Source organism: Mobula hypostoma, chromosome 12, assembly GCF_963921235.1.
Source record: "Mobula hypostoma chromosome 12, sMobHyp1.1, whole genome shotgun sequence".
Classification (NCBI taxonomy): Eukaryota; Metazoa; Chordata; class Chondrichthyes; order Myliobatiformes; family Myliobatidae; genus Mobula; species Mobula hypostoma.
In genome coordinates, this window is record NC_086108.1 from 72,700,833 (window position 1) to 72,723,791 (window position 22,959).

At 40.6% G+C, this 22,959-nt stretch overlaps 1 protein-coding gene across 5 annotated transcripts in view; it reads left to right on the forward strand.

The window, feature by feature from the left end:
* Positions 1–22,959, forward strand: part of pik3r3b (phosphoinositide-3-kinase, regulatory subunit 3b (gamma)) — a 585,349-nt gene that overhangs the window by 295,667 nt on the left and 266,723 nt on the right. For all 5 annotated transcript variants that reach the window (XR_010019924.1, XM_063064385.1, XM_063064386.1 and 2 more), the window contains one exon: positions 1,498–1,629. Coding sequence is in view for 4 of the 5 variants with exons in the window: in XM_063064385.1 (XP_062920455.1) it covers positions 1,498–1,629 (132 nt within the window). In the remaining variant the exon portion in view is untranslated. The remainder of the gene's footprint in view (positions 1–1,497; positions 1,630–22,959) is intronic.

Sequence of the window (22,959 nt, forward strand, 5' to 3'; positions counted from 1 at the left end):
GCAGGCATTCATAGTGCAACAATTAAGTACAATAACGTCAACAAACACTACCCACATGGACCAAAAAACAAACAATGTGCAAAAGAAGACAATCCATGCTAATAATAATAATAAATAAGTAAATGAATACTACTGAGAACATGAATTGTAGTGTCCTTGAAAGTGAGTCTATAGTTGAATTGGACCTTAGGTTGTGGAATCTTTCAGAGTCTCATCTTAACACAGTAGTCATGGTGTTAAAACCTACCTAGTGTGTTTATTTATTTGTAACTTTTTTCCAATTTCATCATAGTAATAGGATCCCCCGATTGGATGTCAGCACTAAATACAGCACCCTTTTAGCCCTCCCAATAAGGAGGAAGTCATTTTTTTTTTGCAGGGGGGATGCATGCGCGTTATTGTAATTTCAGAGCTTCCTTACTTCAGGAGGAAACCATAGGAAAGGATTCTGAAAATAAGACCATAAGACATAGGAGAAAAATTAGGACATTTAGCCCATTGAGTCTGCTCCACCTTTGAATCATGGCTGATCCTTTTTTCCTGTCCTCAGCCCCACTCTACGGCCTTCTCCCCAAAACCGTTGATGCCGAGTCCAATTAAGAACCTTTCCCTCTCTGCCTTAAATATATCCAACGACCTGGCCTCCACGGCTGCCTGTGGTAACAAACTCCACAAATTCCCCAACCTCTGGCTAAAGAAATTTCTCCGCATTTCTATTTTAAATGGACATCCATCTATCCTGGGGCTGTGCCCTCTTGTCCAAGACTCCTCTATCATGGGAAACATCCTTTCCACATATACTCTGTCTAGGCCTTTCAACATTCAAAAGATTTCAATGAGAACCCCTCCCATCCTTCTAAATTCTAGCAAGTACAGACCTAGAGCCATCAAATGTTCCTCATATGATAACCCTTTCATTCCCAGAATCATCCTTATGAACCTCCTCTGAACTCTCTCCAATGCCAGTACATCTTTTTTTAGATGAGGAGCCCAAAGCTGTTCACGTTACCCAAGGTGAGGCTTCACCAGTGCCTTATAAAACTTCGACATCACATCACTGCCCTTGTATTCCAGACCTCTTGAAATAAATGCTAACATTGCATTTGGCTTCCTCACCACCTTTATCCTTTAGGGTGTTCTGCATAAGGACCCCCCCCCAAGTCCCTTTGCATCTCAGATAGCTCTGATATGAATCAGAGGCATACCAGAACAGCAAGACAAGATTCTTTTTTTAAGATTCCAAGGCAAACTGACAACAAAGAAAGTACCTTGTGGAAGTGGGTCTGGCAGATTCAAGTATCTGGTATTCCTGGTGCCTTAATTTATGCACTCTAACCTGGAGGGATGAACAAATTAAATATATTGTTACCTCAACATGGGTAATCACAAACAATGCCAGTGACAAGGCTGCTGTTGGCTATCTAGGTGCAGGAAGAGCATTGATGAATTGCACTAATAAAGATACTGTGGTCTCTAACCTCCTTCATTATGTTGCAGATATGGCAGCTGTTGACATCGATCAATATGACATCCACACCATTGCTGACGCTCTCAAGCATTACTTACGAGGGTTGCCTTCACCTGTGATTCCACCAGCTATTTACAGTGAGCTAGTCTACACTGCCCAAGGTAAAATGATGCCTGATTCTCAGCTTCTTCATAAATCTGTAAATAAAAATCTATTCTATAATGTAGTGGTGAATAATAGTCTGATAAATTGGTGGTGCTTTTCAGTTCTCCTTTTCCAAAAGCTCGGTCACGTTCTTTTCATTTAAGAGTATTGTTATACCTATCAATTTTGCTTGAGAAACATCAAAAGGCTTAAAATCAGTATATCTGTTTTATGTAGGTTTGTTTCTTGTGGAATGTTAACTGATCCTGCAACTGGTTGTTTATAGAAACCAATTATTTCAGCAATGGACTCATGTAAACACCTTATAGATTTTGCATTAAACTATAATATTCATGCTTCTTTCTGAAAATTTAGATTTAGTTCTCAACTATCCAATTAGAGCATTGCATATTTTATCTTAATTAACTCAGTGGCAAAATGAATAAGTACTCAACTCCAAGTGCTTTGCAACAATTTAGGCTGGAAATATTTAATGTTCATGAGGTGTAAGGATCTAATAAACTATAGCCAGGTGAGGATCCACAATCCTATTCAGAGACATAGGATGAATGTATGGAATCATTATACCATGGGCAGAGGCCATTCTGTTTACCAATCATCTAGTGTATCATCATTTCTCTCCCCATAGCTCTGCAATATTTTCTCTCTAGTTCAACAATTCCGAATCTTTTTATGCAATAGAGCCTCACCATTTACCAAGATGTCTGTGAACCCCAGGTAGGGAACTCCTGCTCTAGTACCCCCTGAATCACGTTACTTCTTATAAGATGTCTAATTATTCAGCCAATGATATCTCACGACTTGCTGTAAAATATCACGTGAAGGCAGGATCAGGCACTGAAACAGTTGCGGTCTCACCAAAGATAAATATTGTGAGCTGTCGTCAAGCCCTTCTGAAAGACGGCAGGTCTTAGTTTCTGGTGCCTACAGAACTGCATACACTTGTGGGTAAAAGGGAGATGCAAGAGAGAATAAAAATGGAAAAATTGTCAGATCAGTATATCTTTAGTTGAGCTTCAAGTCAACAGGAGCCAATTTATTATAAGTAAGAAGAGATTATTGTCAGCGGGAGCAAATAGATGACATTGCACTAAGAAGCAAAAAAAAACAATACTGTTCTGGAATTAGTTCCAATTTCAGCCAGCTGGCTGCAAGCATGCAATTAGACCAGAACACAAGACATACGGAAACAGGCCACTCGGCCCCCAGTGAGCCTGCATTCCATCATGACTGATTTATTATACACTCAATCCCATTCTCCTGCCTCTCCCCATAACTTCTGATATCCCAACTAATCAAGAACCTATCAACCTCTGCTTTAAATATACCCAATGATTTGGCCTCCACAGCTGTCCATGGCAATGAATTCCAGAGATTCACTACCTTCTGGCTAAAGAAATCCCTCCTCATCACTGTTCTACAGTATATGGATGTTCCTCTATTCTAAGGCTGTGCCCTCTGGTGCTAGACTCACCTGCTATAGGAAACATTCTCCCCACATCCATTTTATTCAGACTTTTCAACATTTGATGGGTTTCTATTACCTCATTCTTCTAATCCCCAGAGGCATCAATCACCTCCCAAACTGAATAATAACCCTTTCATTCCTGGAATCATTCTTGTGAACCTCCTCTGGACCCCTCCAATGCCAGTGCATCTTTTCTTAGATAAGGGGCCCATAACTGCTTGCAATTCTCCAAATGTGGTCTGACCAGTGCCATATAAAGCCTGAGTATTACATCCTTGCTCTTTTATTCTAGTCCTCCTAAAATGAATGCTAATATTATTCCATGTGCCTTCCTTACCACCGACTCAACCTGCCATTTAACTTCTGGAGAATCCTAAACGACGACTCCCAAGTCCCTTTGCATCTCTGAATTTTGAATTTTCTCCTCGCTTAGAAAATAGTCTATGCCTTTATTCTTTCTACCAAAATGCATGACCATACACTTCCCTACACTATATTCCATCTTTTACTTCTTTGCCCATTCTCCCAATCTGTCTAAGTCCTTCCTCCTGCAGCCTCCCTGCCTCCCCGCCTCCCCAACACGATCTATCTCTCTACTTATCTTCCTGCCATTTGCAAACTTGGCCACAAAGCCATCAATTTGGCGTTTAAATTATTGACAAATAAAGTGAAAAGAAACTTTCCCAACACCAACCTCTGCGGAACACCACTAGTCACTGGCAACCAATCAGTAAAGGTCCCACTTTTTGCCTTCTGCCAATCAGCCAATACTCTACCCATGTTAGCACCTTTTCTGTAATACCATCGTACCTTATCTTGTTAAGCAGCCTCATGTGTGGCACCTTGTCAAAGGTTAGTTTACCTTTATATTTCATCTTTTCACTCCTTATGGCTTTTTAGTTACCCTTTATTTTGTCCTTGACTTGCCTCGTCAGCCGCAGTTGCCTCATCTTCCATGTAGAATACTGTGTTCAATAATAGCTGCCATTTATTAATTAAAGTCAAATGTTAGTCCAATGTTGATGCTGGAAGTAATATACTGTTCTGACTTCATAAATTACTAATTATGAACTTATTTATCATTCTAATCCAATATTTGAGGTCTTGATATTTAGTATTGTTATTTTTTGTGATATGGAGTCAATGTCAGGCCAAATCATTTGAGAGCTGACATGCAGAATCTTCATCTTCATAAAATATTACTGAAGTAATAAAAAATATCAATCAGTTCCTAAGGCTATTATAGATGGTATATCTAAAACTGAAGCAGGACAAAATGCTCTGCATTGATCTGAAGGGAAAGCATTGTTGAATCAAATAGATTTATGAAAGCACACATGCTTAAACATTGGATGCCAATGGTTTGGGTATAAAAGGTAATAAAGCACCAACATAAGGTGCCAGGGCAGGGGAAAGGAAGGTACCCACGCAACTGTTTCCCTGCACCAGGGAAAGCCATTGGTTGTGGTTGTTTTGGGGAGCACTTTGAGAGTATGATAACATCAAAGTTCAAACTAAATTTATTATCAAAGTACATTTACAATGCTGAAATTCATTTTCTTGCAGGCGTACTCAATAAATCCATAATAGAGTCAATGAAAGGCCGCACCAACTGGGTGTTCAACCAATGTGCAAAAGACAACAAACTGTGGAAATACAAAAAAGAAAGAATAATCATAAATAACAGTAATAAATATTGAGGACATGAGATGAAGAGTCCTTGAAAGTGAGTCCATAGGTTGTGGGAACGTTGCCGTGATGGGGCAAGGGAAGTTATCCCCTTTGTTTCAGGAGACTGATGGTTAAGGAGTTAATAACTGTTCCTGAACCTGGTGCTGAGAGCCCTGAGTCTCGTGTTCCTCCTTCCTGATGCACTATGAACCACTGTTAGATTATAGCACAAGGAGATCACCTCAACTAGATAGAAATTAGAGTAAGCTTTCTCAAATAAAGGATACTGATAACTATTACTCTACTATGCATCTTTTGTGAAAAGTTATTAAAATATCTATTATGCATTAATATGAATTTTGACGTCCACCATTATATATCTCTGCATAGTTTGAATTTAATGCAGCTGGAATTTAGAAGTCCTTGCCCCTTGAAGTCCTATGTCCTTGAAGGTGTTCCCATTTCCTCTATTCCACCTTCTTTATCTGAATGTATAAATGAAGCTTAATTTAAAGGAATAGGGGTATGTAAAGTATATCTGTAACTTACCAGTTACAGGAATAATCACACAAGTTATTAGAATTTAGTAACCTTTTTGTTGCTGCTAGCATGAGTATAACAATAAAAGAGAGATTATGGATTTGGTGATTAATCTTGCAAAGGTAATATTAAATACATCATAAACTTGTCAGCTGAATGCTCTAACTGATAAAGGAGCTCGATCCAGCTCCATAGTGTGCCAGGTTGTAATGTAATAACACCATTGATAAAAGCCAGTGTAACAACAGGAAAAGAAAATAAACCTAATTCATCACTTACTTGTGTGTGCAAAACATAATGCAAGTGCTGTACGTTTATAACTGAAGCAGAAAGTGGTGGAAACAATTTCCAGATAAGGATGCATCATGTGTGATTCTTGAGTACAGAAAATTGCCAGAGTGTATGTTTAATAGATTCTTGTCTTGATTTTTAAGAAACACTCAAACTTCTCTTACTGTCTGTCCTATGTTAATTGTCCTCTTCCTAAATATTCTCTGTTATCCTGCTGGGGGAAGTTTACTAAACATTTGTGGTGTAAATGAAAACCAGAAGCTATGCAACAATGTATGATACCTAACAACAGATACCTGAAATAGGTACTCTGTTCTAAGCTCCGTCATAGGAAAGTACTAGCCAGATGGATAAAGAGATTCACAAATGTTCTCATAACTTCTCCACTGATCCCTCCGAACCTCTGGCCCATGATAGCTCCAAATGCAGGAGCACTGAAGATGTTCGTGAGATTCTGGAGGCCGTGCATCACACAAAGGCCCTGTATAAATTGCAATGAATAAGCACACCGAATGAGCATGAAGTATTGAACGAAGCTCACTGCAAAAGTCTGTCTAGCATAAAAAAATTGCAGATGGATTTCCATTATCTGGGTTGAATCACTTGGATTGACTAATTTCTGTGACATTAAATTGGGGTAGCAACATTACAAGTTAATACAGAGAAAGGAGTATTTGACAAGGCTTTTTCCTTACTGATAAATAGCTGGCGACATTTGGTTGAAAGCACTAAGCACTGGAACAGACTAGACAGTCAGTTCATTACCCACTACATTCAATAGGAAGCTGTTTGAGAGAGTTACAGATCAATGCTCCTACCCACAGTAACATGCCAGGGTATATTGCCATTCATAAAGTGCAAGAAGCCTGTTCTGTCATCAATACATTGTGGTTGGACTTCTAATCAGTTTCCCTTACTATTCTCAAAAGTTTTGTTCCCTAAGACCATAAGACAAAGGAGCAGAAGTTGGCCATTCGGCCCATTGAGTCTGCGCCGCCATTTTATCATGAGCTGATCCATTCTCCCATTTAGTCCCACTCCCCCGCCTTCTCACCATAACCTTTGATGCCCTGGCTACTCAGATACCTATCAATCTCTGCCTTAAATACACCCAATGACTTGGCCTCCATTGCTGCCCGTGGCAACAAATTCCATAGATTCACCACCCTCTGACTAAAAAAATTTCTTTGCACTTCTGTTCTGAATGGGCGCCCTTCAATCCTTAAGTCATGCCCTCTCGTACTAGCCTCCCCCATCATGGAAAACAACTTTGCCACATCCACTCTGTCCATGCCTTTCAACATTCGAAATGTTTCTATGAGGTCTCCCCTCATTCTAAGAAGCTGAGAATTTGCTTGTCTTAATCTTGACAATGTTTAATGACCAAGCATTCCAAGAATTCCAAAGATTCACTGCCTCCTGAGTGAAAAAATGTCTCCTCATCTCAGTACTAAATGGCCAGCCCCTTATTTTATAGATTCTACAGATACCGGAAAACGTCAGAATTAGAATCAGAATCAGGTTTAATATCACCGGCATTTGTTGTGAAATTAGTTAACTTTATGGCAGCAGTACAATGAAATACATGATAAATAATACAGGCAGTAACAACTGAATTACAGTATATATACGTCTATTAAATAGTTGAGCTGAAATAAGTAGCAAAATCTAATGATGTAGTGTTCATGGGTTCAATATCCATTCAAAAATCGGATGGCAGAGGGGAAGAAGCTGTTCCTGAATCGCTGAGTGTGCGCCTTCAGGCTTCTGTACCTCCTGCCCAATGGTAACAGTCAGAAGAGGGCTTATCCTGGGTAGTGGGGATCCTTAATGATGGATGCCGCCTTCCTAAGGCACTGCTCCTTAAAGGTGACTTGATACCACAGAGGCTTGTACGCATGATGAAGCTAATTAATTTTACAAGTTTCTGCAACTTATTTTGATGTTGTGCAGTAGCACCCCCCCCCCGTAAGAGACGGTGATGCTCCCCATGGTATATTTGTAGAAGTTTTTGAGTGTTTTACTTGACAAACCAAATCTGACTTGCCTTCTTTATAGCTGCATCAGTATGTTGCGTCCAGGTTAGGTCCTCAGAGATATTGACACCCAGGAACTTGAAATTGCCCACTCTCGCCTCTTCTGATCCCTCTGAGGATTGGTTTATGTTCCCTGGTCCTACCCTTCCTGGTCTACAATCAGCTCTTTGGATTTGACTGCTTTGAGTGCAAGTTTTTGCTGCAACACCACTCAACTAACTTATATATCTTGTTCCTGTACGCCCTTTCATCACCATCTGAAATTCTGCCAACAATGGTTGTATCATCAGCAAACTTATATGTGACATTTGAGCTGTGCCTAGCCACACTGTCGTGGGTGTGAAAGGAGTTGAGCAGTGGGTTAAGCACACATCCCTGAGGCGTGCTAGTGTTGAAAGTCATCAAGGTGGAGGTGTTATTTCCAATCTGCACAGATAGTGGTCTTCTGGTTTGGAAGTCGAGGATCTAGTTGCAGAGGGAGGTACCGAGGCCTAGGTTCTCTAGCTTTCCAAACAGGACTGTAGGAATGATGGTGTTAAGTGCTCAGCTATAGTCAATAAACAGCATCCTAACATAGGTGTTTGCATTGTCCAAGTGATCCAAGGCCACGTGGAAAGCCATTCGGAGCGTGTCAGCTGTAGACCTATTGTGGTGATAGGCAAATTACAGTGGGTCCAGGTCCTTCCTTAGACGAATGCTGATTCTAGGCATGACCAATCTCTCAAAACATTTCATCACCATCGATGTGAGTGCTTCTGGATGATAATCGTGAAGGCAGCTCACTCTGTTCTTCTTGGGTACTGGTATTATTGTTGCCCTTTTGAAGCAGGCAATTTGACTGTAGCAATGAGAGATTGACAATGACCTTGAATACCCCTGCCTGTTGGTTGGTACAGGTTTTCAGAGTCTTTCCAGGTATTCCATCGATCCCTGCCACCTTGTGAAGGTTTACTCTTTTGAAAGGCAGCCTGATGTTGGCATCCGAGACAGAGATCACAGGGGTCACTGGATGCTGCAGGGACCATCATAGCTGCATAAAAGGCATTGAGCTCGTCTGGTAGTGAAGCATTGCTGCCATTTATGATGTTGGGTTGGCTTTGTAGGAAGTTGGGGCCTACAAATCCAGCCAGAGTTGACGTACATCTGATGTCACCTCTAACCTCTCCCAGAATTGTTTCTTGGCTCTCGAAAAAGCCCTCCGCATGTCATACCTGGTTTTCTGGGTCACCAGAATTAAATGCTACAAATCTAGCCCTCAGAATACTGTGAACCTCGTGGTTCATCCACAGAGTTTGTTTTCATAGGCGCACTCTCATCCGCGCAGCTTTCAATGAAGTCGGTAACAACTCTGGCATACTCATACTCATCCAGACTCAAAGGCGACTCCCTGAACACTGATTCAAAGCAGTCCTGTAAGCGCTCCTGTGCTTCCCTGGTCTATGCCTTCCTGGTCCTCACTACCGGTGCTTCAGTCTCCAGTCTCTGCCTGTACTCAGAGTACGAAGTACAGCCAGGTGATCAGACCTTCCGAAGTGTGGGCGTGGGATAGCACGGTAGAGACTATACCATGCCCAGATTCCAAAGGGCAACAAATGAAAAGCTTTTATCAGCATCGACCTCGACCAGTGCCCTAAGCCTTGTGTACATTTCAAAAGGATCTACTCCCTTTTTCCTAAACTTGAGGAAATATAAATTATAATATAATTTCTCTTAACATGGGAATCAAATATATTCTGCCATAAGCAAGGAGGCTAAAAGTGTGCTCTCACCAGGCCCAAGTAACACCAGGAAGATAGCCTTACTTTTATCCTCCAAGGTTCCCTGCAGCATACTCCTGTTAGTAAAGACTTACATAAGGCTTTCGGGGGGGGGCGGGGGGGGGAGACTATAAAGATATGAAAGGGAGTCATGTAATTTTGCATAATTGCTATGGGGTACCCTGACCATTGTTATCAGCTTTGTCATGCGCTCACAAAAGAATAGCCAGGTAAAGTGCAAGACCTTGCAAAGAAGTCTAAGTGAACATTGAACAGTAAATGTGGATTAAATTGTCTTTTATTGTGTTTTTTCATTTTATGAGATAAGAGTAACACTGGTAAAATCAACATTTATTGCCCACCAACAATTGCACTTCAGACAGTGGTTTTAGTGAACTGCCTTACTGATTTGCTGCACTCCTGGTAAGGATAACTCCATTGGTCATTGGATAGGGATAATCAGGATTTAGAGCCAATAATGACGAAGAAATAGAATGGTGATTTGGACTAAATACTCCAGCTGGTGTTGTTTGTATGTACCTATACTATCCTTGTCTGTTTAGGTGGAATTAGGAAATGGTACAGATTCACGTTGGTAAGTTACTGCAGTTTCTTTTTTCTGCAGTGTGTCAAGATTACGTATTTATATTAAAAGTATTTAAAAACTTACAGTGCAAAGAGTCAATTCTGTTAATGTCAACTTGAGCCAAATCCGTGTATGATTATTCCATCATAGACTGGCCAGCCCACACCATTTATTGATCTTCTACTTCAACAAATAATACTTGGCTTCACTAGGCTCCTCTGCAAAAATAATGATGCCATTAATCTTCTCTAAAACCTTCAATCCCGTTTCGTTATTGATCCAGTTCCATTTTAAAGATGACAATTGAACTCCCATAAAATACCTGTCCTTGGAGCTTGTCCACTATCTCACTAAACCATGCTTCGGTTTTGTGGCCCATTGTGCTCTGATTAACTATATTGGAGCATATTTATTCATGAATTATTTTGATTCAGGTTATGTCTGGTTGAACCTTGCATTCAGATAAGAAGAATTACAGTGTCAGTGTGTTTGTGTGTCTGTTGGGCAGTGGAGAGACAATGGAGAAATCTGGAAAATATTATGTTCTCATGGGCTCAGATCAGGCCCCAATTTTCTCCCACATTTGTCACTAATTTCCTGAATACATTATTGTTAGTTCAAACCCCACTCGAGAGACTTGAGCACATAAATCTCATTTGACACTCTTGTGAAGTGCCAAGGGTTTGCTGTACAATTAGATCTACTAACATTGAGATGAGCTGTTAAACTGAGGCTTACCGACTCTCTCAGGGGAACAGAAAAGATCCCATGACACCATTTTAGAGAGGACCAGACAAGTGCCCTGTGCCCTGGCCAATATATCTATCATTTAATATACATTAATCAAGCAGATTATTTGAACAGTATCTCATTGTTTTAAATAAGGAGCTTGCTCTGTGAAAATTGGCTGTGACTACACTTCAAAAGTTCTGTGCTGTAGAATGTTTTGAAAGGGACATGAAAAGGTGCCAAGTTTTGTATTTCTCTATTGAATTTAATATATCTTCATCTTGATTGCTAAGTAGGAATTTATGAATTTTGTGTACATTTTCGTTCACTGCCTAGTGAATATTGTAAATTTGCACCTAATCTGCATTGTACAGGTCTCCCCTTGGTCTTTTCCTTTCAAATGTGTATTTTATTTATATACACAGTAAATACAATCAGGCCATGCTTTTTCTGCATGCATTATAACATTTATTCAATATATTCTCTTGCATTGTGTCAATGCCCCAGCGCGTCTGTAGATGTGAACTTCCCGCTATTCAAGACATTTACAAAGACAGGTGTGTAAAAAGGGCCTGAAGGATCATTGGGGACCTGAGTCATCCCAACCACAAACTGTTCCAGCTGCTGCCATCTGGGAAACGGTACTGCAGCATAAAAGCCAGGACCAACAGGCTCTGGGACAGCTTCTTCCACCAGGCCTTCAGACTGATTAATTCATGCTGATACAATTGTATTTCTATGCTATATTGACTGTCCTGTTGTACATACTATTTATTATAAATTAGTATAAATTCCACATTGGACATTTAGACTGAGACGAAACATACAGATTTTTACTCCTCATGTTTATGAAGGATGTAAGTAATAAAGTCAATTCAATTCAATGCAATACTTCCTCAAACAATGCACCAATGAAATGTTTGTGAGGCTGTTACTCAGCTCCTCAGTGTCCTGTGTCTGGAACCCTGGACTGTGGTCTTTTCCAGAGAACCTTTGCAGTGGCTGCACCACGATTCAGTGAGTCTGTCAGCACGTGTCCCTGGATCTTGGAGAGTGGGTTAATCGGCAACATTCACTTGCAGACATCCCTTTACAGTGGAACAAGTTTTAGTAAGGAATAAAGTGCACTTTCGCCAAGTTGATGTCTGTCTCAGTCTGGATCTGGCTGTCTTTACCCCTAAAAACTTTTTATTGCACTTTAATCCACCTAAGTTTAGGAGCTGTGTGCTCTCTCATTTTTTTCTAGTATCCTTTTTAAAGTAGGCTGACCAAAATATGCAATGCAGAGGAGAGAAATAACCCCACTGGTGATCCATGCCATGTGGATCTGAGTCTTGTTTCTCTATTGATGCTTCATAGCTACCTCATGCATCCAGATTTGTCAGGAAGGAATATCATACTACATTTTTAGGATCTTGGCTGCAGATTACAGGACTGTCTACATTTCAGAAGTACTTCACGGACTGTGACGCACCTTGTGATGCTCTGAAAGGAACCTCAGACATGATATATAAATTCTTTTTTGGTGATAATCTCACTATTGGAGAGACAACATATCTTTTAAAAGCTCTCCTTGTTCAGCAGCAGTGGTTTTCATTTCTTGTGTGAAATATTCAGCCTTAGCAAATTCTGGGGGTAAATGGGAAGGACAGTGTTTTTGTTCTTGCTGTAATGTGCTCAGAAAGATCCGTTTGCAGTGCTGTTTCTGAAGTAGGGGCGTCAACCAAATGCATACAAAGTACAGAATATTGTGCACCTTTTAATGGCCAAGTGGGGATCAGAAACGACAAATCTCTCCAGGCTACTGAGTGTTATTCCAGGAATTGTGTGCGTCTGAGAGTTCCTGCCTTTCGTGTTATTCTATGATCTTGTGTAATGGGCAATGAGAACCCCACACCAAGTAGGGAAGAGAATGGCAGTGGAAGTGCAGCATGATGGGTTAAATGATGGGACAAGGCGTGAAAGATGCCAGCATAGACCAAGGGGAATGTAGCCTTTGCTGAAGGGGAAGGAGGGATGAAAACAGTCTGCATGAACTGAAGAGGTGGAGAGTACTGAGTGAACCATTTGGGGAGAGAGTGACAAAGCATAAAGTAAAGACTGTGGCTGTGTGGATGGTGTTTGAAAAAGCCAGCCTGCGCTGGAGAACCGAGAGAAAATTAATGATATGAACTGAAATGAAAAGGGTTGAAAAGTTTCATAAAAATCTGGGAAACTGACAGTATCTGTGCATGTGCAGGCAGAGAAGAATGAGAGTTTAATGTTCAGGAAGAGTAAATGATAGGTACCAGACTGGAGGAGAAAAGATGAATAATACAGTTCTGTAAATGGAAGAGATGGAAAGAAACATTCATAAGTGGGCATGGGTAAATGGAGGTGGGGGGGGGGAATTTTTGTGGAAGCTATTAGATGAACTTCATTCCAGGAGCCACCCTCAAGCTCCTGACAGTGATAATTTGGCTGTTGGTGCCATGAGCCATCACAACAGTCAGGAAGGAAGGAATTATTCCTTAATATTTAAGGTTAAAAAGCCACCAATTGCAAATAATACAGGTTTTTGAATGCAGAAGGTAATGAGTCATTTCTAGGAGTATGCCTCTGGATCCTAGTGATCTAAAAGGGGTTGCAGAGTTGATAAGAATAAGTTCAGTATGAACTGTATGTGATTTGCTGTCCAGTGGACTCTAATGCCACACCATTCACTATATTCACTCATCAAGCCAAGAGAAAATGATTTTTATCAGCATCTCCTATCCTGCAATAAAATAGAAATTGTGCTCACATTGATTGGTTAACTACAAGCTAAATCAATAATGATGCCGAATTCAAAAATTCTATGGTAAATGTATATCTGAATCACAGGAATGGTGACTCTTTTTCTTTGGTGACAAACACATCAATAGCACCTCTGAATTTAGCATGTACATTTCCAGTTGATATGCGAAGGTTTAATGTATTAAATCAATAGATGTAAAATGTTAATATAAATTGTACAGATTTTAGTTTCTATTTTCTGCATAAACATTTTGTAGTTAGTTGCCACAGCATGACGTTAATTTCACTACATAATGTGCTGTGCATGCATATATTTATTTTTAAAGGTATAATATCATACTATGCCATATTTATATTTAAAAGCTTTTAATAATATGTATTCCACCTAAACCTAGAAATAACTAAACTGCAGGTAAACCTGTTTTTCCATCAGTGCCACAGCATTAAATAAATTGAACTTTTTTGTTTGTTTGCCAGAAAGGATCATTTCTGGTTCATTGATATTTGTTTGATTAAAACAATTACAACATGCTAATCATTTATAAATAGCCTTTTAAACATATGCAGATTATTAAGAAGGTTTTGAGCGGGGGTCCATCTGGGCCTGAGATTATACATACAGGTTTTAACCTCCTGAAGTATAAGGGTCATTCGAAGCAGCAGCTGACTGAGTTTAAAGTTTATTGTGAGCTTCCATTGTAGAGCACACATCACTGGTAATCACTGCAAGAAAAGCAGCAGGGAATAAGTAATGTTCCAGCCATGACAAACCATGTTGGATCAAGGGCAAGTCTTTGCATTCTAATTAATCCATCCTTGCTGAGATAGGCTTACCGCCCATTCATCATCCGCAAGTTTACCAATGAGCTGGTGGTGACCTACAAACTGTAAGTGCTTGTATTATAATAAATACTTCAATAAGATATAGATCCATCAAGGCATCTTGTCAGCATGGCTATCATAAAAACGTTTTGTTCCAGAAGAAAAAAATAATTTCCAAGCTCTTGTATACACACGCTCGCCTGAGAATATTATGGTTTCTTTTGCATTGTTCCTGAATTATATTTCCAATTTTTCTTTTAGAATTCATATCAAAATATCTTTGCAGCATAATAATTTCCAGCACACATCTGCAAAAATATCTTGTGAAACCCTGTCAATTACGTAGTGAGAGGTTGATTCCAAACCAGCACTTTGGGTAGCAGTCAGTGTGCTACTGCGAAGCATTGTTCATTGTTCTGCCTGCTGCAGACAGGCTGTTGTTGCTTCCGTTCCCAGCCAGTCTTTCTTTTAATCCCTTATTCACCTAATACCATTTGCTATTTGTGCCCAAATTCATTAATTTTCCCCCTTCTCTCTCAAACAGAGCAACTAAATCTATTTTTCCTTTTGCTGGAAGCAGATTGCTATAAATAATTGGACAATATTTGTGTTCAAGCAGATAACATTCTTCTGTATATGGATTCGACATCCTAAGAATTGGTTTTCCTTTGCCGTCGAAATTTTGTCCAGACAATATTATAGGTGGGTCTTAGTTTTCACTGTGGACACAACACTTAATTTTGGAAAGATAAAGTTGTGAGTACTCTAGTGACACAAGGCCAAAACTGAAATAAGCTAATGTATTTTACAAGTGATGAATGCATGAACAGAATCATGTATGTACAAATTGTGACCTGGTTAATAAAAATTCTAATCTTATTGTTTTTTTTTATGCAAACATTGTAACTATACACCCTACATGCCCTGTGAATATGATCAGTAAGCTTTTCTGATCAATAGCGTTCCTGATCAAACCAATTGAGGAATTGAAACCAACATCAGTGCCTGAAGATAAAGGGTCACTGAATTAGCAAGGATATTTTTCTGTGGTTGAAAAATTCAAGATTGCTTAATGTTCAAGTGTAAGGAGAACAAAATATTTGTTACTCTGAATCCAATGCAGCACCAAAAACACAAAACATAAAGAATACAATAATAATTAAAAAACATAATAATTATAAATGCATAAGATAGCTTATATCCAGAGATGGATTGTGTGTCTATGAAGCGATGCTCGGCTGTACAAAAGGTGACTGATGGGAAATAATAGAGTACTGGTGGAATTAGTGGGTGGAGATGTTCAACAGCCTTACTACTTGGGAAAGGTCATTGTTCCTGAGTCTGGTCATCCTGGCATAGGTGATATATAGCCTCTCCTTGATGGGAATGGTACAAACAGTCCATGAACATGGTGTGTGTGATCCTTCATGATGTTACTCACTATTTTCCAGCATCTTTCTGTATATGTGTCCTTGCTGGTGGGTAGGCTGATGCCAGTGTTGTGTTGGGCAGTTTTGACTGCCTGTCGTAGAGTGTTTCTGCCCACTGAAGTGCAGATTCCATACCAAGTAGTGATGCAGCTTGTTAAGATGCTCTGTACTGCACACCTATAGAATGACGTTAGGTATGGATATGCAAAGTCCAGCTCTCTTCAGACTCTTCAGAAAGTAGAGGTGTTGGTGAGCTTTCTGTTTAGGTTGTGGTCTGGGACCATGAGGAGGTTACGTGTGATGAGGATGTGGACTCCCAGGAGTTTGAAACTGCTTGAGTTTCCACTGTTGTGCCGCCGATGTAAAGAGGTGAGTGGTGTGAGTTCTCCTGAAGTTGTCCTTTGTCATTAGGAGCAGGTTACTTGTCTGGCACTGTGCCTCAAACTCTTGTACTTCCTCTCTGTAGGCCGACTCATTGTTGGTGATGAGCCCCACCACTTTTGTGTCTTTGGCAAACTTGATGATGTGATTACTCAGGTCTATGGCTGTGCAATCATGTGTGAACAAAGAGTACAGCAATAGGCTCAGTACAGAGCCCTGGGGGTGGGGGGCAGTACAGAGCCCTGGGGGTGGGGGTTGGGGGGGCAGACACCTGTGCTGAGCATGATGGGGAAGGAGGAATGGTTGTGCATCCTGTCTGTTTGAGATCTGTTCATTAGAAATTCCAACACCTAGTTGCACAGTGGTGTATTTGGACTGAGGAGTAAGAGTTTGTTGACCAAAGTCTGTTGGATAATGTGTTGAATGCCATGTGGAGCACCCCAAAAGGTTTAATGGGCCTTGTCCACATGTTTCTTCAGCCCCCAGTAGTGGAGGCATCCAACAACACCTTGCCATTTCTGTCAGAGTATAACCTTTCACTCTTCCTTGCACATTTTCAGAGCCTTTCCCTCTTCATTTAGAAGTATGTTTTTCATTTTCTGTGACAAGTTTTATTATTGACAATCACAGCCATATTATTTTTTCTCATTATTGGTATCCAGGTCTTCAAAGATGTTTTGCCTCTCTATGAGAAGACCACAAGAAATGATCTAAAGACAGCCTTACCTCCTTCTTCCAAACAAATCTATGATAAAAGTCACTTCACAAAGTGCTTGACCCTTCTCACACATATCCTGATCTGCATATACATATCTGTCATAGCTGGAATTCTCCATTCATCTTGTTGATAGTCTTCCCACTTTTGAAGTTTGAAATTGACTTCAGAAATCATTTTGTATCTGTTCTCACCCACTATTTATATCCCAACCTCATTCATCTTCACTGTCCATCTCTGTTGGAGAAATGGTACGATAACCATTGCCATTTCTGATTCACAAGTCTTTTGTTACCCTCACAACACTTTACCTCTGTGTTTTCCTTTTATGCTAAGCATCTCCATTTTTCATTCACAGCTGTGCTCCCATCCGTTCCTACTGACCCCATCTCAATTCCTCAAACTCTCTCATCAATATTGTCCTACCAGCAAGAAATTCCCATCTTAGAACTAAACCTGGTAGAAAATATCGTACGTTCTACTGTTTGCTACTTTCCTATTTTATTCTCTCTCTTCACAATAGATTCTCTTAAAAAAAGGTTGAAGCTGATATAAATTTCAAATTATTAATGATGCAGTCAGTTTTATTGGCAGTCTCAGAGGTTTTCCACCTGCCTCTGCAGTTGTATGGAATGAATGGAATTCATCAGAGTGTGATAAATTTGGATTCAGAATCTTAGAGATGATAAGTAGAATCAAGTGTACAGGACATTTATTCCCCTTTAGTGAAATAGCAAGGGAGGTTGACTGGATGACTCATAAGAAATCACAAATGAATTTGTGTCTGTCAGGCCTGCAGAATCATTGATGGAAAAAAATCTATTTGAGGTGCAAGTATTGAGTAGTTTATCAATTATACTGATTGTGTTTTCTCATGTTTGAGTTGATCCATCTAATTTTCTTTTCTGTCCATTAAAAGAAAGATGGAGAAATCAGCCGACAAAATCATTAGGAAGCATGATTAGGCTGCAGTGATCAAACACAGAGAGAAGATTTGTGGTTGGAGTGACTCGGGCTGACACATAATGGACAAATAATCAACACGCGTTGAATGAAATGGAGGCACCATGCCTCCTTTATGCAGCCTGCCAATTTGCATCATTGCCACAAAACATTCAATGGGGCTGATGCACAATCTTGATTCAAGACATTGATTCTCCCTTTATTCGAATGGTTGAGTTCCTTCAACAGTTTGTTTTCTGACCCATTGCTGTCTACCTGTGCGATGGCTGCATGCAACAGGCGGCTAAAATCATAGCATCATAACATCACCTCATTCTGGTCTGCACTTCCTTAAAGGAATGAATTATAAATGGTATCGGGAGTGGGAGGTATGCCTCAACATAAAATGATGACAAATAGTGCAACAGGATAAAGAGTGTCTCTAATGCTTTTGAATAAAGCACTGAAGGATAGGTTGAAATAGTGGAAAGGAGAGATGCTGGGTGATACATCAGTCATACCTTCAGTAGGAAGTAGGAAAAGCAAGTTGAGTGTGTCAGTGCCTAGTCTCTTGAACTCCTGCTCTCAATCCAGTGCTTCAGAAAGTTCAAGGACTTCAAAGTTCAAAGTAATTTTATTATCAAGGCACATATTTTTATATTCTTTATAGGCATCCGTTAATCTCATAAAATCATGGATTTGCGCCTTGGAAGGTTTCCAGGGCGCAGGCTTGGACAATGTTGTATGGAAGACCAGCAGTTGCCCATGCTGCAAGTCTCCCCTCTCCACGCCACCGATGTTGTCCAAGGGAAGGGCATTAGGACCCATACAGCTTGGCACCGGTGTTGCCGCAGAGCAATGTGTGGTTAAGTGCCTTGCTCAAGGACACAACACGCTGCTTCGGCCAAGGCTCGAACTAGCAACCTTCAAATCACTAGACAAGCGCCTTAACCACTTGGCCACGCGCCAAGGCACATATATGTCATCATATACAACCCTGGAATTCCTTTTCTTGTGGGCATACTCAATACATCTGTAACAGAATAATAGAATCAATGAAAGACCACATCAACTGTGTGTTCCACAAGTGTGCAAAATTCAACAAGCAGTGCAAATACAAAAAGAAGGTAATAATAATAATAATTAATAATTAAGTAAGCAATAAATAATGAGAACATGAGATAGTGTCCTTGAAAGTGAGTCCATACCATAAGGTGTGGGAACATTTCAATGATGAAGCTTAACAACAGAAGAACAGAAAAATACAACAACATGAACATGAGGAAAGTAGAATTTGCCCAGATTTTCAACCTTTGATAGACCTGTTTATCCTATGTCTATAGTAACAAAATATAAAGGTGGGATGAGATTTGTGTGGGATCTTCAGATTCTGCCAAAGGTAGATTAAGACATGCTTAATAGGGTAGGTGTGTAGATAGTGTCCCTTACGCATTTTGTACTGGGTTTTTGTGTGCTCCTGATGAATGAACTGTAAATTGTCAGTGCCTTCCCGAAAATTTGATTTCCATTTTGAACAATCTTGGACCAGTGATTTTAAATTGGTTCTTCTGTTAACCCGCTAATCTGTTCACAGCACGGAGTTCCGAATAGTGTATCTGTTTCAGGAGTCTGGTGTTGTTATATGAACAAAATTTCCTGTCCAGCAGAGTCATCTGGGTAAATTTAAAACCTCAGTTCTGGGGGGCCAGACCTTGGGAGAGGGCTCTGAAATTGAAGTTCATTTATATGACATATAGATTGGTGGTATCTCTCATGTACTTTAACCTTACTGTCATAGCTCAAGAGAGCAAGATAGTGAGGTCAGCAAAATAGTGGCACAGCTGGTAGAGCTGATGCCTAACAGCTCCAGCAATCGGGGTTCGATCCTGACCTCTGCCAAAAGAGGATAAGACATGCTTAATAGGATAGGTGTGTAGGTAGTGTCCCTCATGCATTTTATACTGGGTTTTTGTGTGCTCCTGATGTGGAGTTTGCTCATTTTCCATGTGGTTGAGTGGGTTTCCTCCAAATGCTCCAGTTTCCTCCCAAATCCAGGTGATCTGTGGGTTGGTAGGTTAATTGGCCATGGTAAATATACCCTTCATGTAGATTATGGTAGAGAATGTGGGAAAACAAAATAGGTTACAGGAGAAATTAAGAAAAAGGGATTTTTCCATGAGCCAGGATAGACACAAAAAAAGGAGAAGGAACCTGTCCCACCACACAAAATGCTGGAGGAACTCAGCAGGACTTTACTTTCAGGTCTCGTCCTGAAACATTGAAATGTTTATTCCCCTCCATAGATGCTGCCCCACTTGCTGAGTTCCTCCAGTATTTTGTGTGGTTGCTCTGGGCCTCCAGCACCTGTAGAATCTCTTGTGTTTAATCATAGCTGAACTATGCTGATCTCAAATAGATGTACCAAAAAATCTCTTTCCAGGCTGTAAGGAAATATAGACAATAGGAAACACTATAAATGCCAGAAAATTGGCATTGTATACTCATTGTCTCCATAAAACCAAATTCAGCATCCACTCCCAAGCTGGTACCCAGCTCTGACTCACTGATTACACTCAGCTGGTTCTGACAAACCAGCCAGATTCTTCACATGCCAGGCACCAGATTCCTGAATCATCCTGTTCTGAGGGATCCTGTGCAGATACTTGAATATGACTGATTCTGGAGGGAACCTTTAAATAGATGTGCATTATGCACGTAGATGCATATCTCCCCAAAATACACATAATTCATAATAGATATAGAAGTGCAACTGGGTCACGTCATGATTTCTGTTCACAATACCAAGTGATTGGAATTGGGTGGTAATCTCAGGATTGCTACCTGTGCTACGTGCCAGTGAGGGTAAGAATAGGATGCTCTGGAGGATGAACAAGTGGCTGAGGAACTGGTGTAGGGGTAGGGTTTCAGATTTCAGGATCATTGGGACCTCTTCTGGGGCAGGTGGGACCTGTACAAGAGAGACTGGTTACACTTGAACTACAAGGGGACCAATATCCTTTCAGCGAGGTTTGTTAGTGCTATTGGGGAGGCTTTGAACTAGATTTGCAGGGGGATGGGAATCAGAGTGCCAGAGCTGACAGTGTGGCTGAGGTGAAAATAAATGATGTTATAAGTTCAAGCAAAGCCGCAAATAGAAGGGTTGTGAGTGGTGGTAAAAATCTTCTGAGGTGTATATATTTCAATGCTAGGAGTATTGCGGGGAAGGCTGACGAGCTGAGGGCATGGATTGACACATGGAATCACGACATTATAGCCATTAGTGAAACTTGGCTACAGGAGGGGCAGGACTGGCAGCTTAATATTCCAGGGTTCCGATGTTTCAGATGTGATCGAGGCAGAGGAATGAAAGGTGGGGGGGTAGCATTGCTTGTCAGGGAAAATGTTACAGCAGTGCTCAGGCAGGACAGATGAGAGGGCTTGTCTACTGAGTCCTTATGGGTGGAGCTGAGAAAGAGGAAAGGCATGGCCACATTAGTGGGGTTGTATTATAGACCACCCAATAGTCAGCGAGAATTGGAGGAGCAAATCTGCAGAGAGATAGCAGGCAACTGCAGGAAACATAAAGTTGTGGTGGTAGGGGATTTTATTTTCCACATATTGATTGGGACTCCTATACTGTTAGGAGTCGAGATGGGTTAGAGTTTGTAAAATGTGTTCAGGAAAGTTTTCTAAATCAATATATAGAGGTACCAACTAGAGGGGATGCGATATTAGATCCCCTATTAGGAAACGAGTTAGGACAAGTAACCGAAGTGTGTGTAGGGGAGCACTTTGGTTCCAGTGATCATAACACCATTAGTTTCAACTTGTTCATGGATAAAGATAGATCTGGTCCCAGGGTTGAGGTTCTAAACTGGAAGGAGGCCAAATTTGAAGAAATGAGAAAGGATCTAAAAAGCGTGGATTGGGACAGGTTGTTCTCTGGCAAGGCTGTGATCGGTAAGTGGGAAGCCTTCAAAGGAGAAATTTTGAGAGTGCAGAGCTTGTATGTTCCCGTCAGGATTAAAGGCAAAGTGAATAGGAATAAGGAACCTTGGTTTTCAAGGGATATTGCAACTCTGATAAAGAAGAAGAGAGAGTTGTATGACATGTATAGGAAACAGGGAGTAAATAAGGTGCTTGAGGAGTTTAAAAAGTGCAAGAAAGTACTTAAGAAGGAAATCAGGAGGGCTAAAAGAAGACATGAGGTTGCCTTGGCAGTCAAAGTGAAGGATAATCCAAAGAGTTTTTACAGGTATATTAAGAGTAAAAGGATTGTAAGGGATAAAATTGGTCCTCTTGAAGATCAGAGTGGTCGGCTATGTGCGGAACCAAAAGAAATGTGGGAGATCTTAATTGGTTTTTTTGCATCTGTATTTACTAAGGATACTGGGATGAAGTCTATGGAATTACGGGAAACAAGTAGTGACATCATAGAAACTGTACAGATTGAAAAGAAGGAGGTGCTTGTTATCTTGAGGCAAATTAAAGTGGATAAATCCCCAGGACCTGACAGGGTGTTCCCTCGGACCTTGAAGGAGACTAGTGTTGAAATTGCAGGGGCCCTGGCAGATATATTTAAAATGTCAGTGTCTACTGGTGAGGTGCCGGAGGATTAGAGAATGGCTCATGTTGTTCTGTTGTTTAAAAAAGGATCGAAAAGTAATCCGGGAGATTATAGGCCGGTAAATTTGACGTCGGTAGTGGGTAAGTTATTGGAGGGAGTACTAAGAGACAGAATCTACAAGCATTTGGATAGACAGGGACTTATTAGGGAGAGTCAACATGGCTTTGTGCGTGTTAGGTCATGTTTGACCAATCTATTGGAGTTTTTCGAGGAGGTTACCAGGAAAGTGGATGAAGGGAAGGCAGTGGATGTTGTCTACATGGACTTCAGTAAGGCCTTTGACAAGGTCCTGCATGGGAGGTTAGTTAGGAAAATTCAGTCGCTACATGTACATGGAGAGGTGGTAAATTGGATTAGGCATTGGCTCAATGGAAGAAGCTAAAGAGTGGTAGTAGAGGATTGCTTCTCAGAGTAGAGGCCTGTGACTAGTGGTGTGCCACAGGGATCAGTGTTGGGTCCATTGTTATTTGTCATCTATATCAATGATCTGGATGATAATGTGGTAAATTGGATCAGCAAATTTGCTGATGATACAAAGACTGGAGGTGTAGTGGAC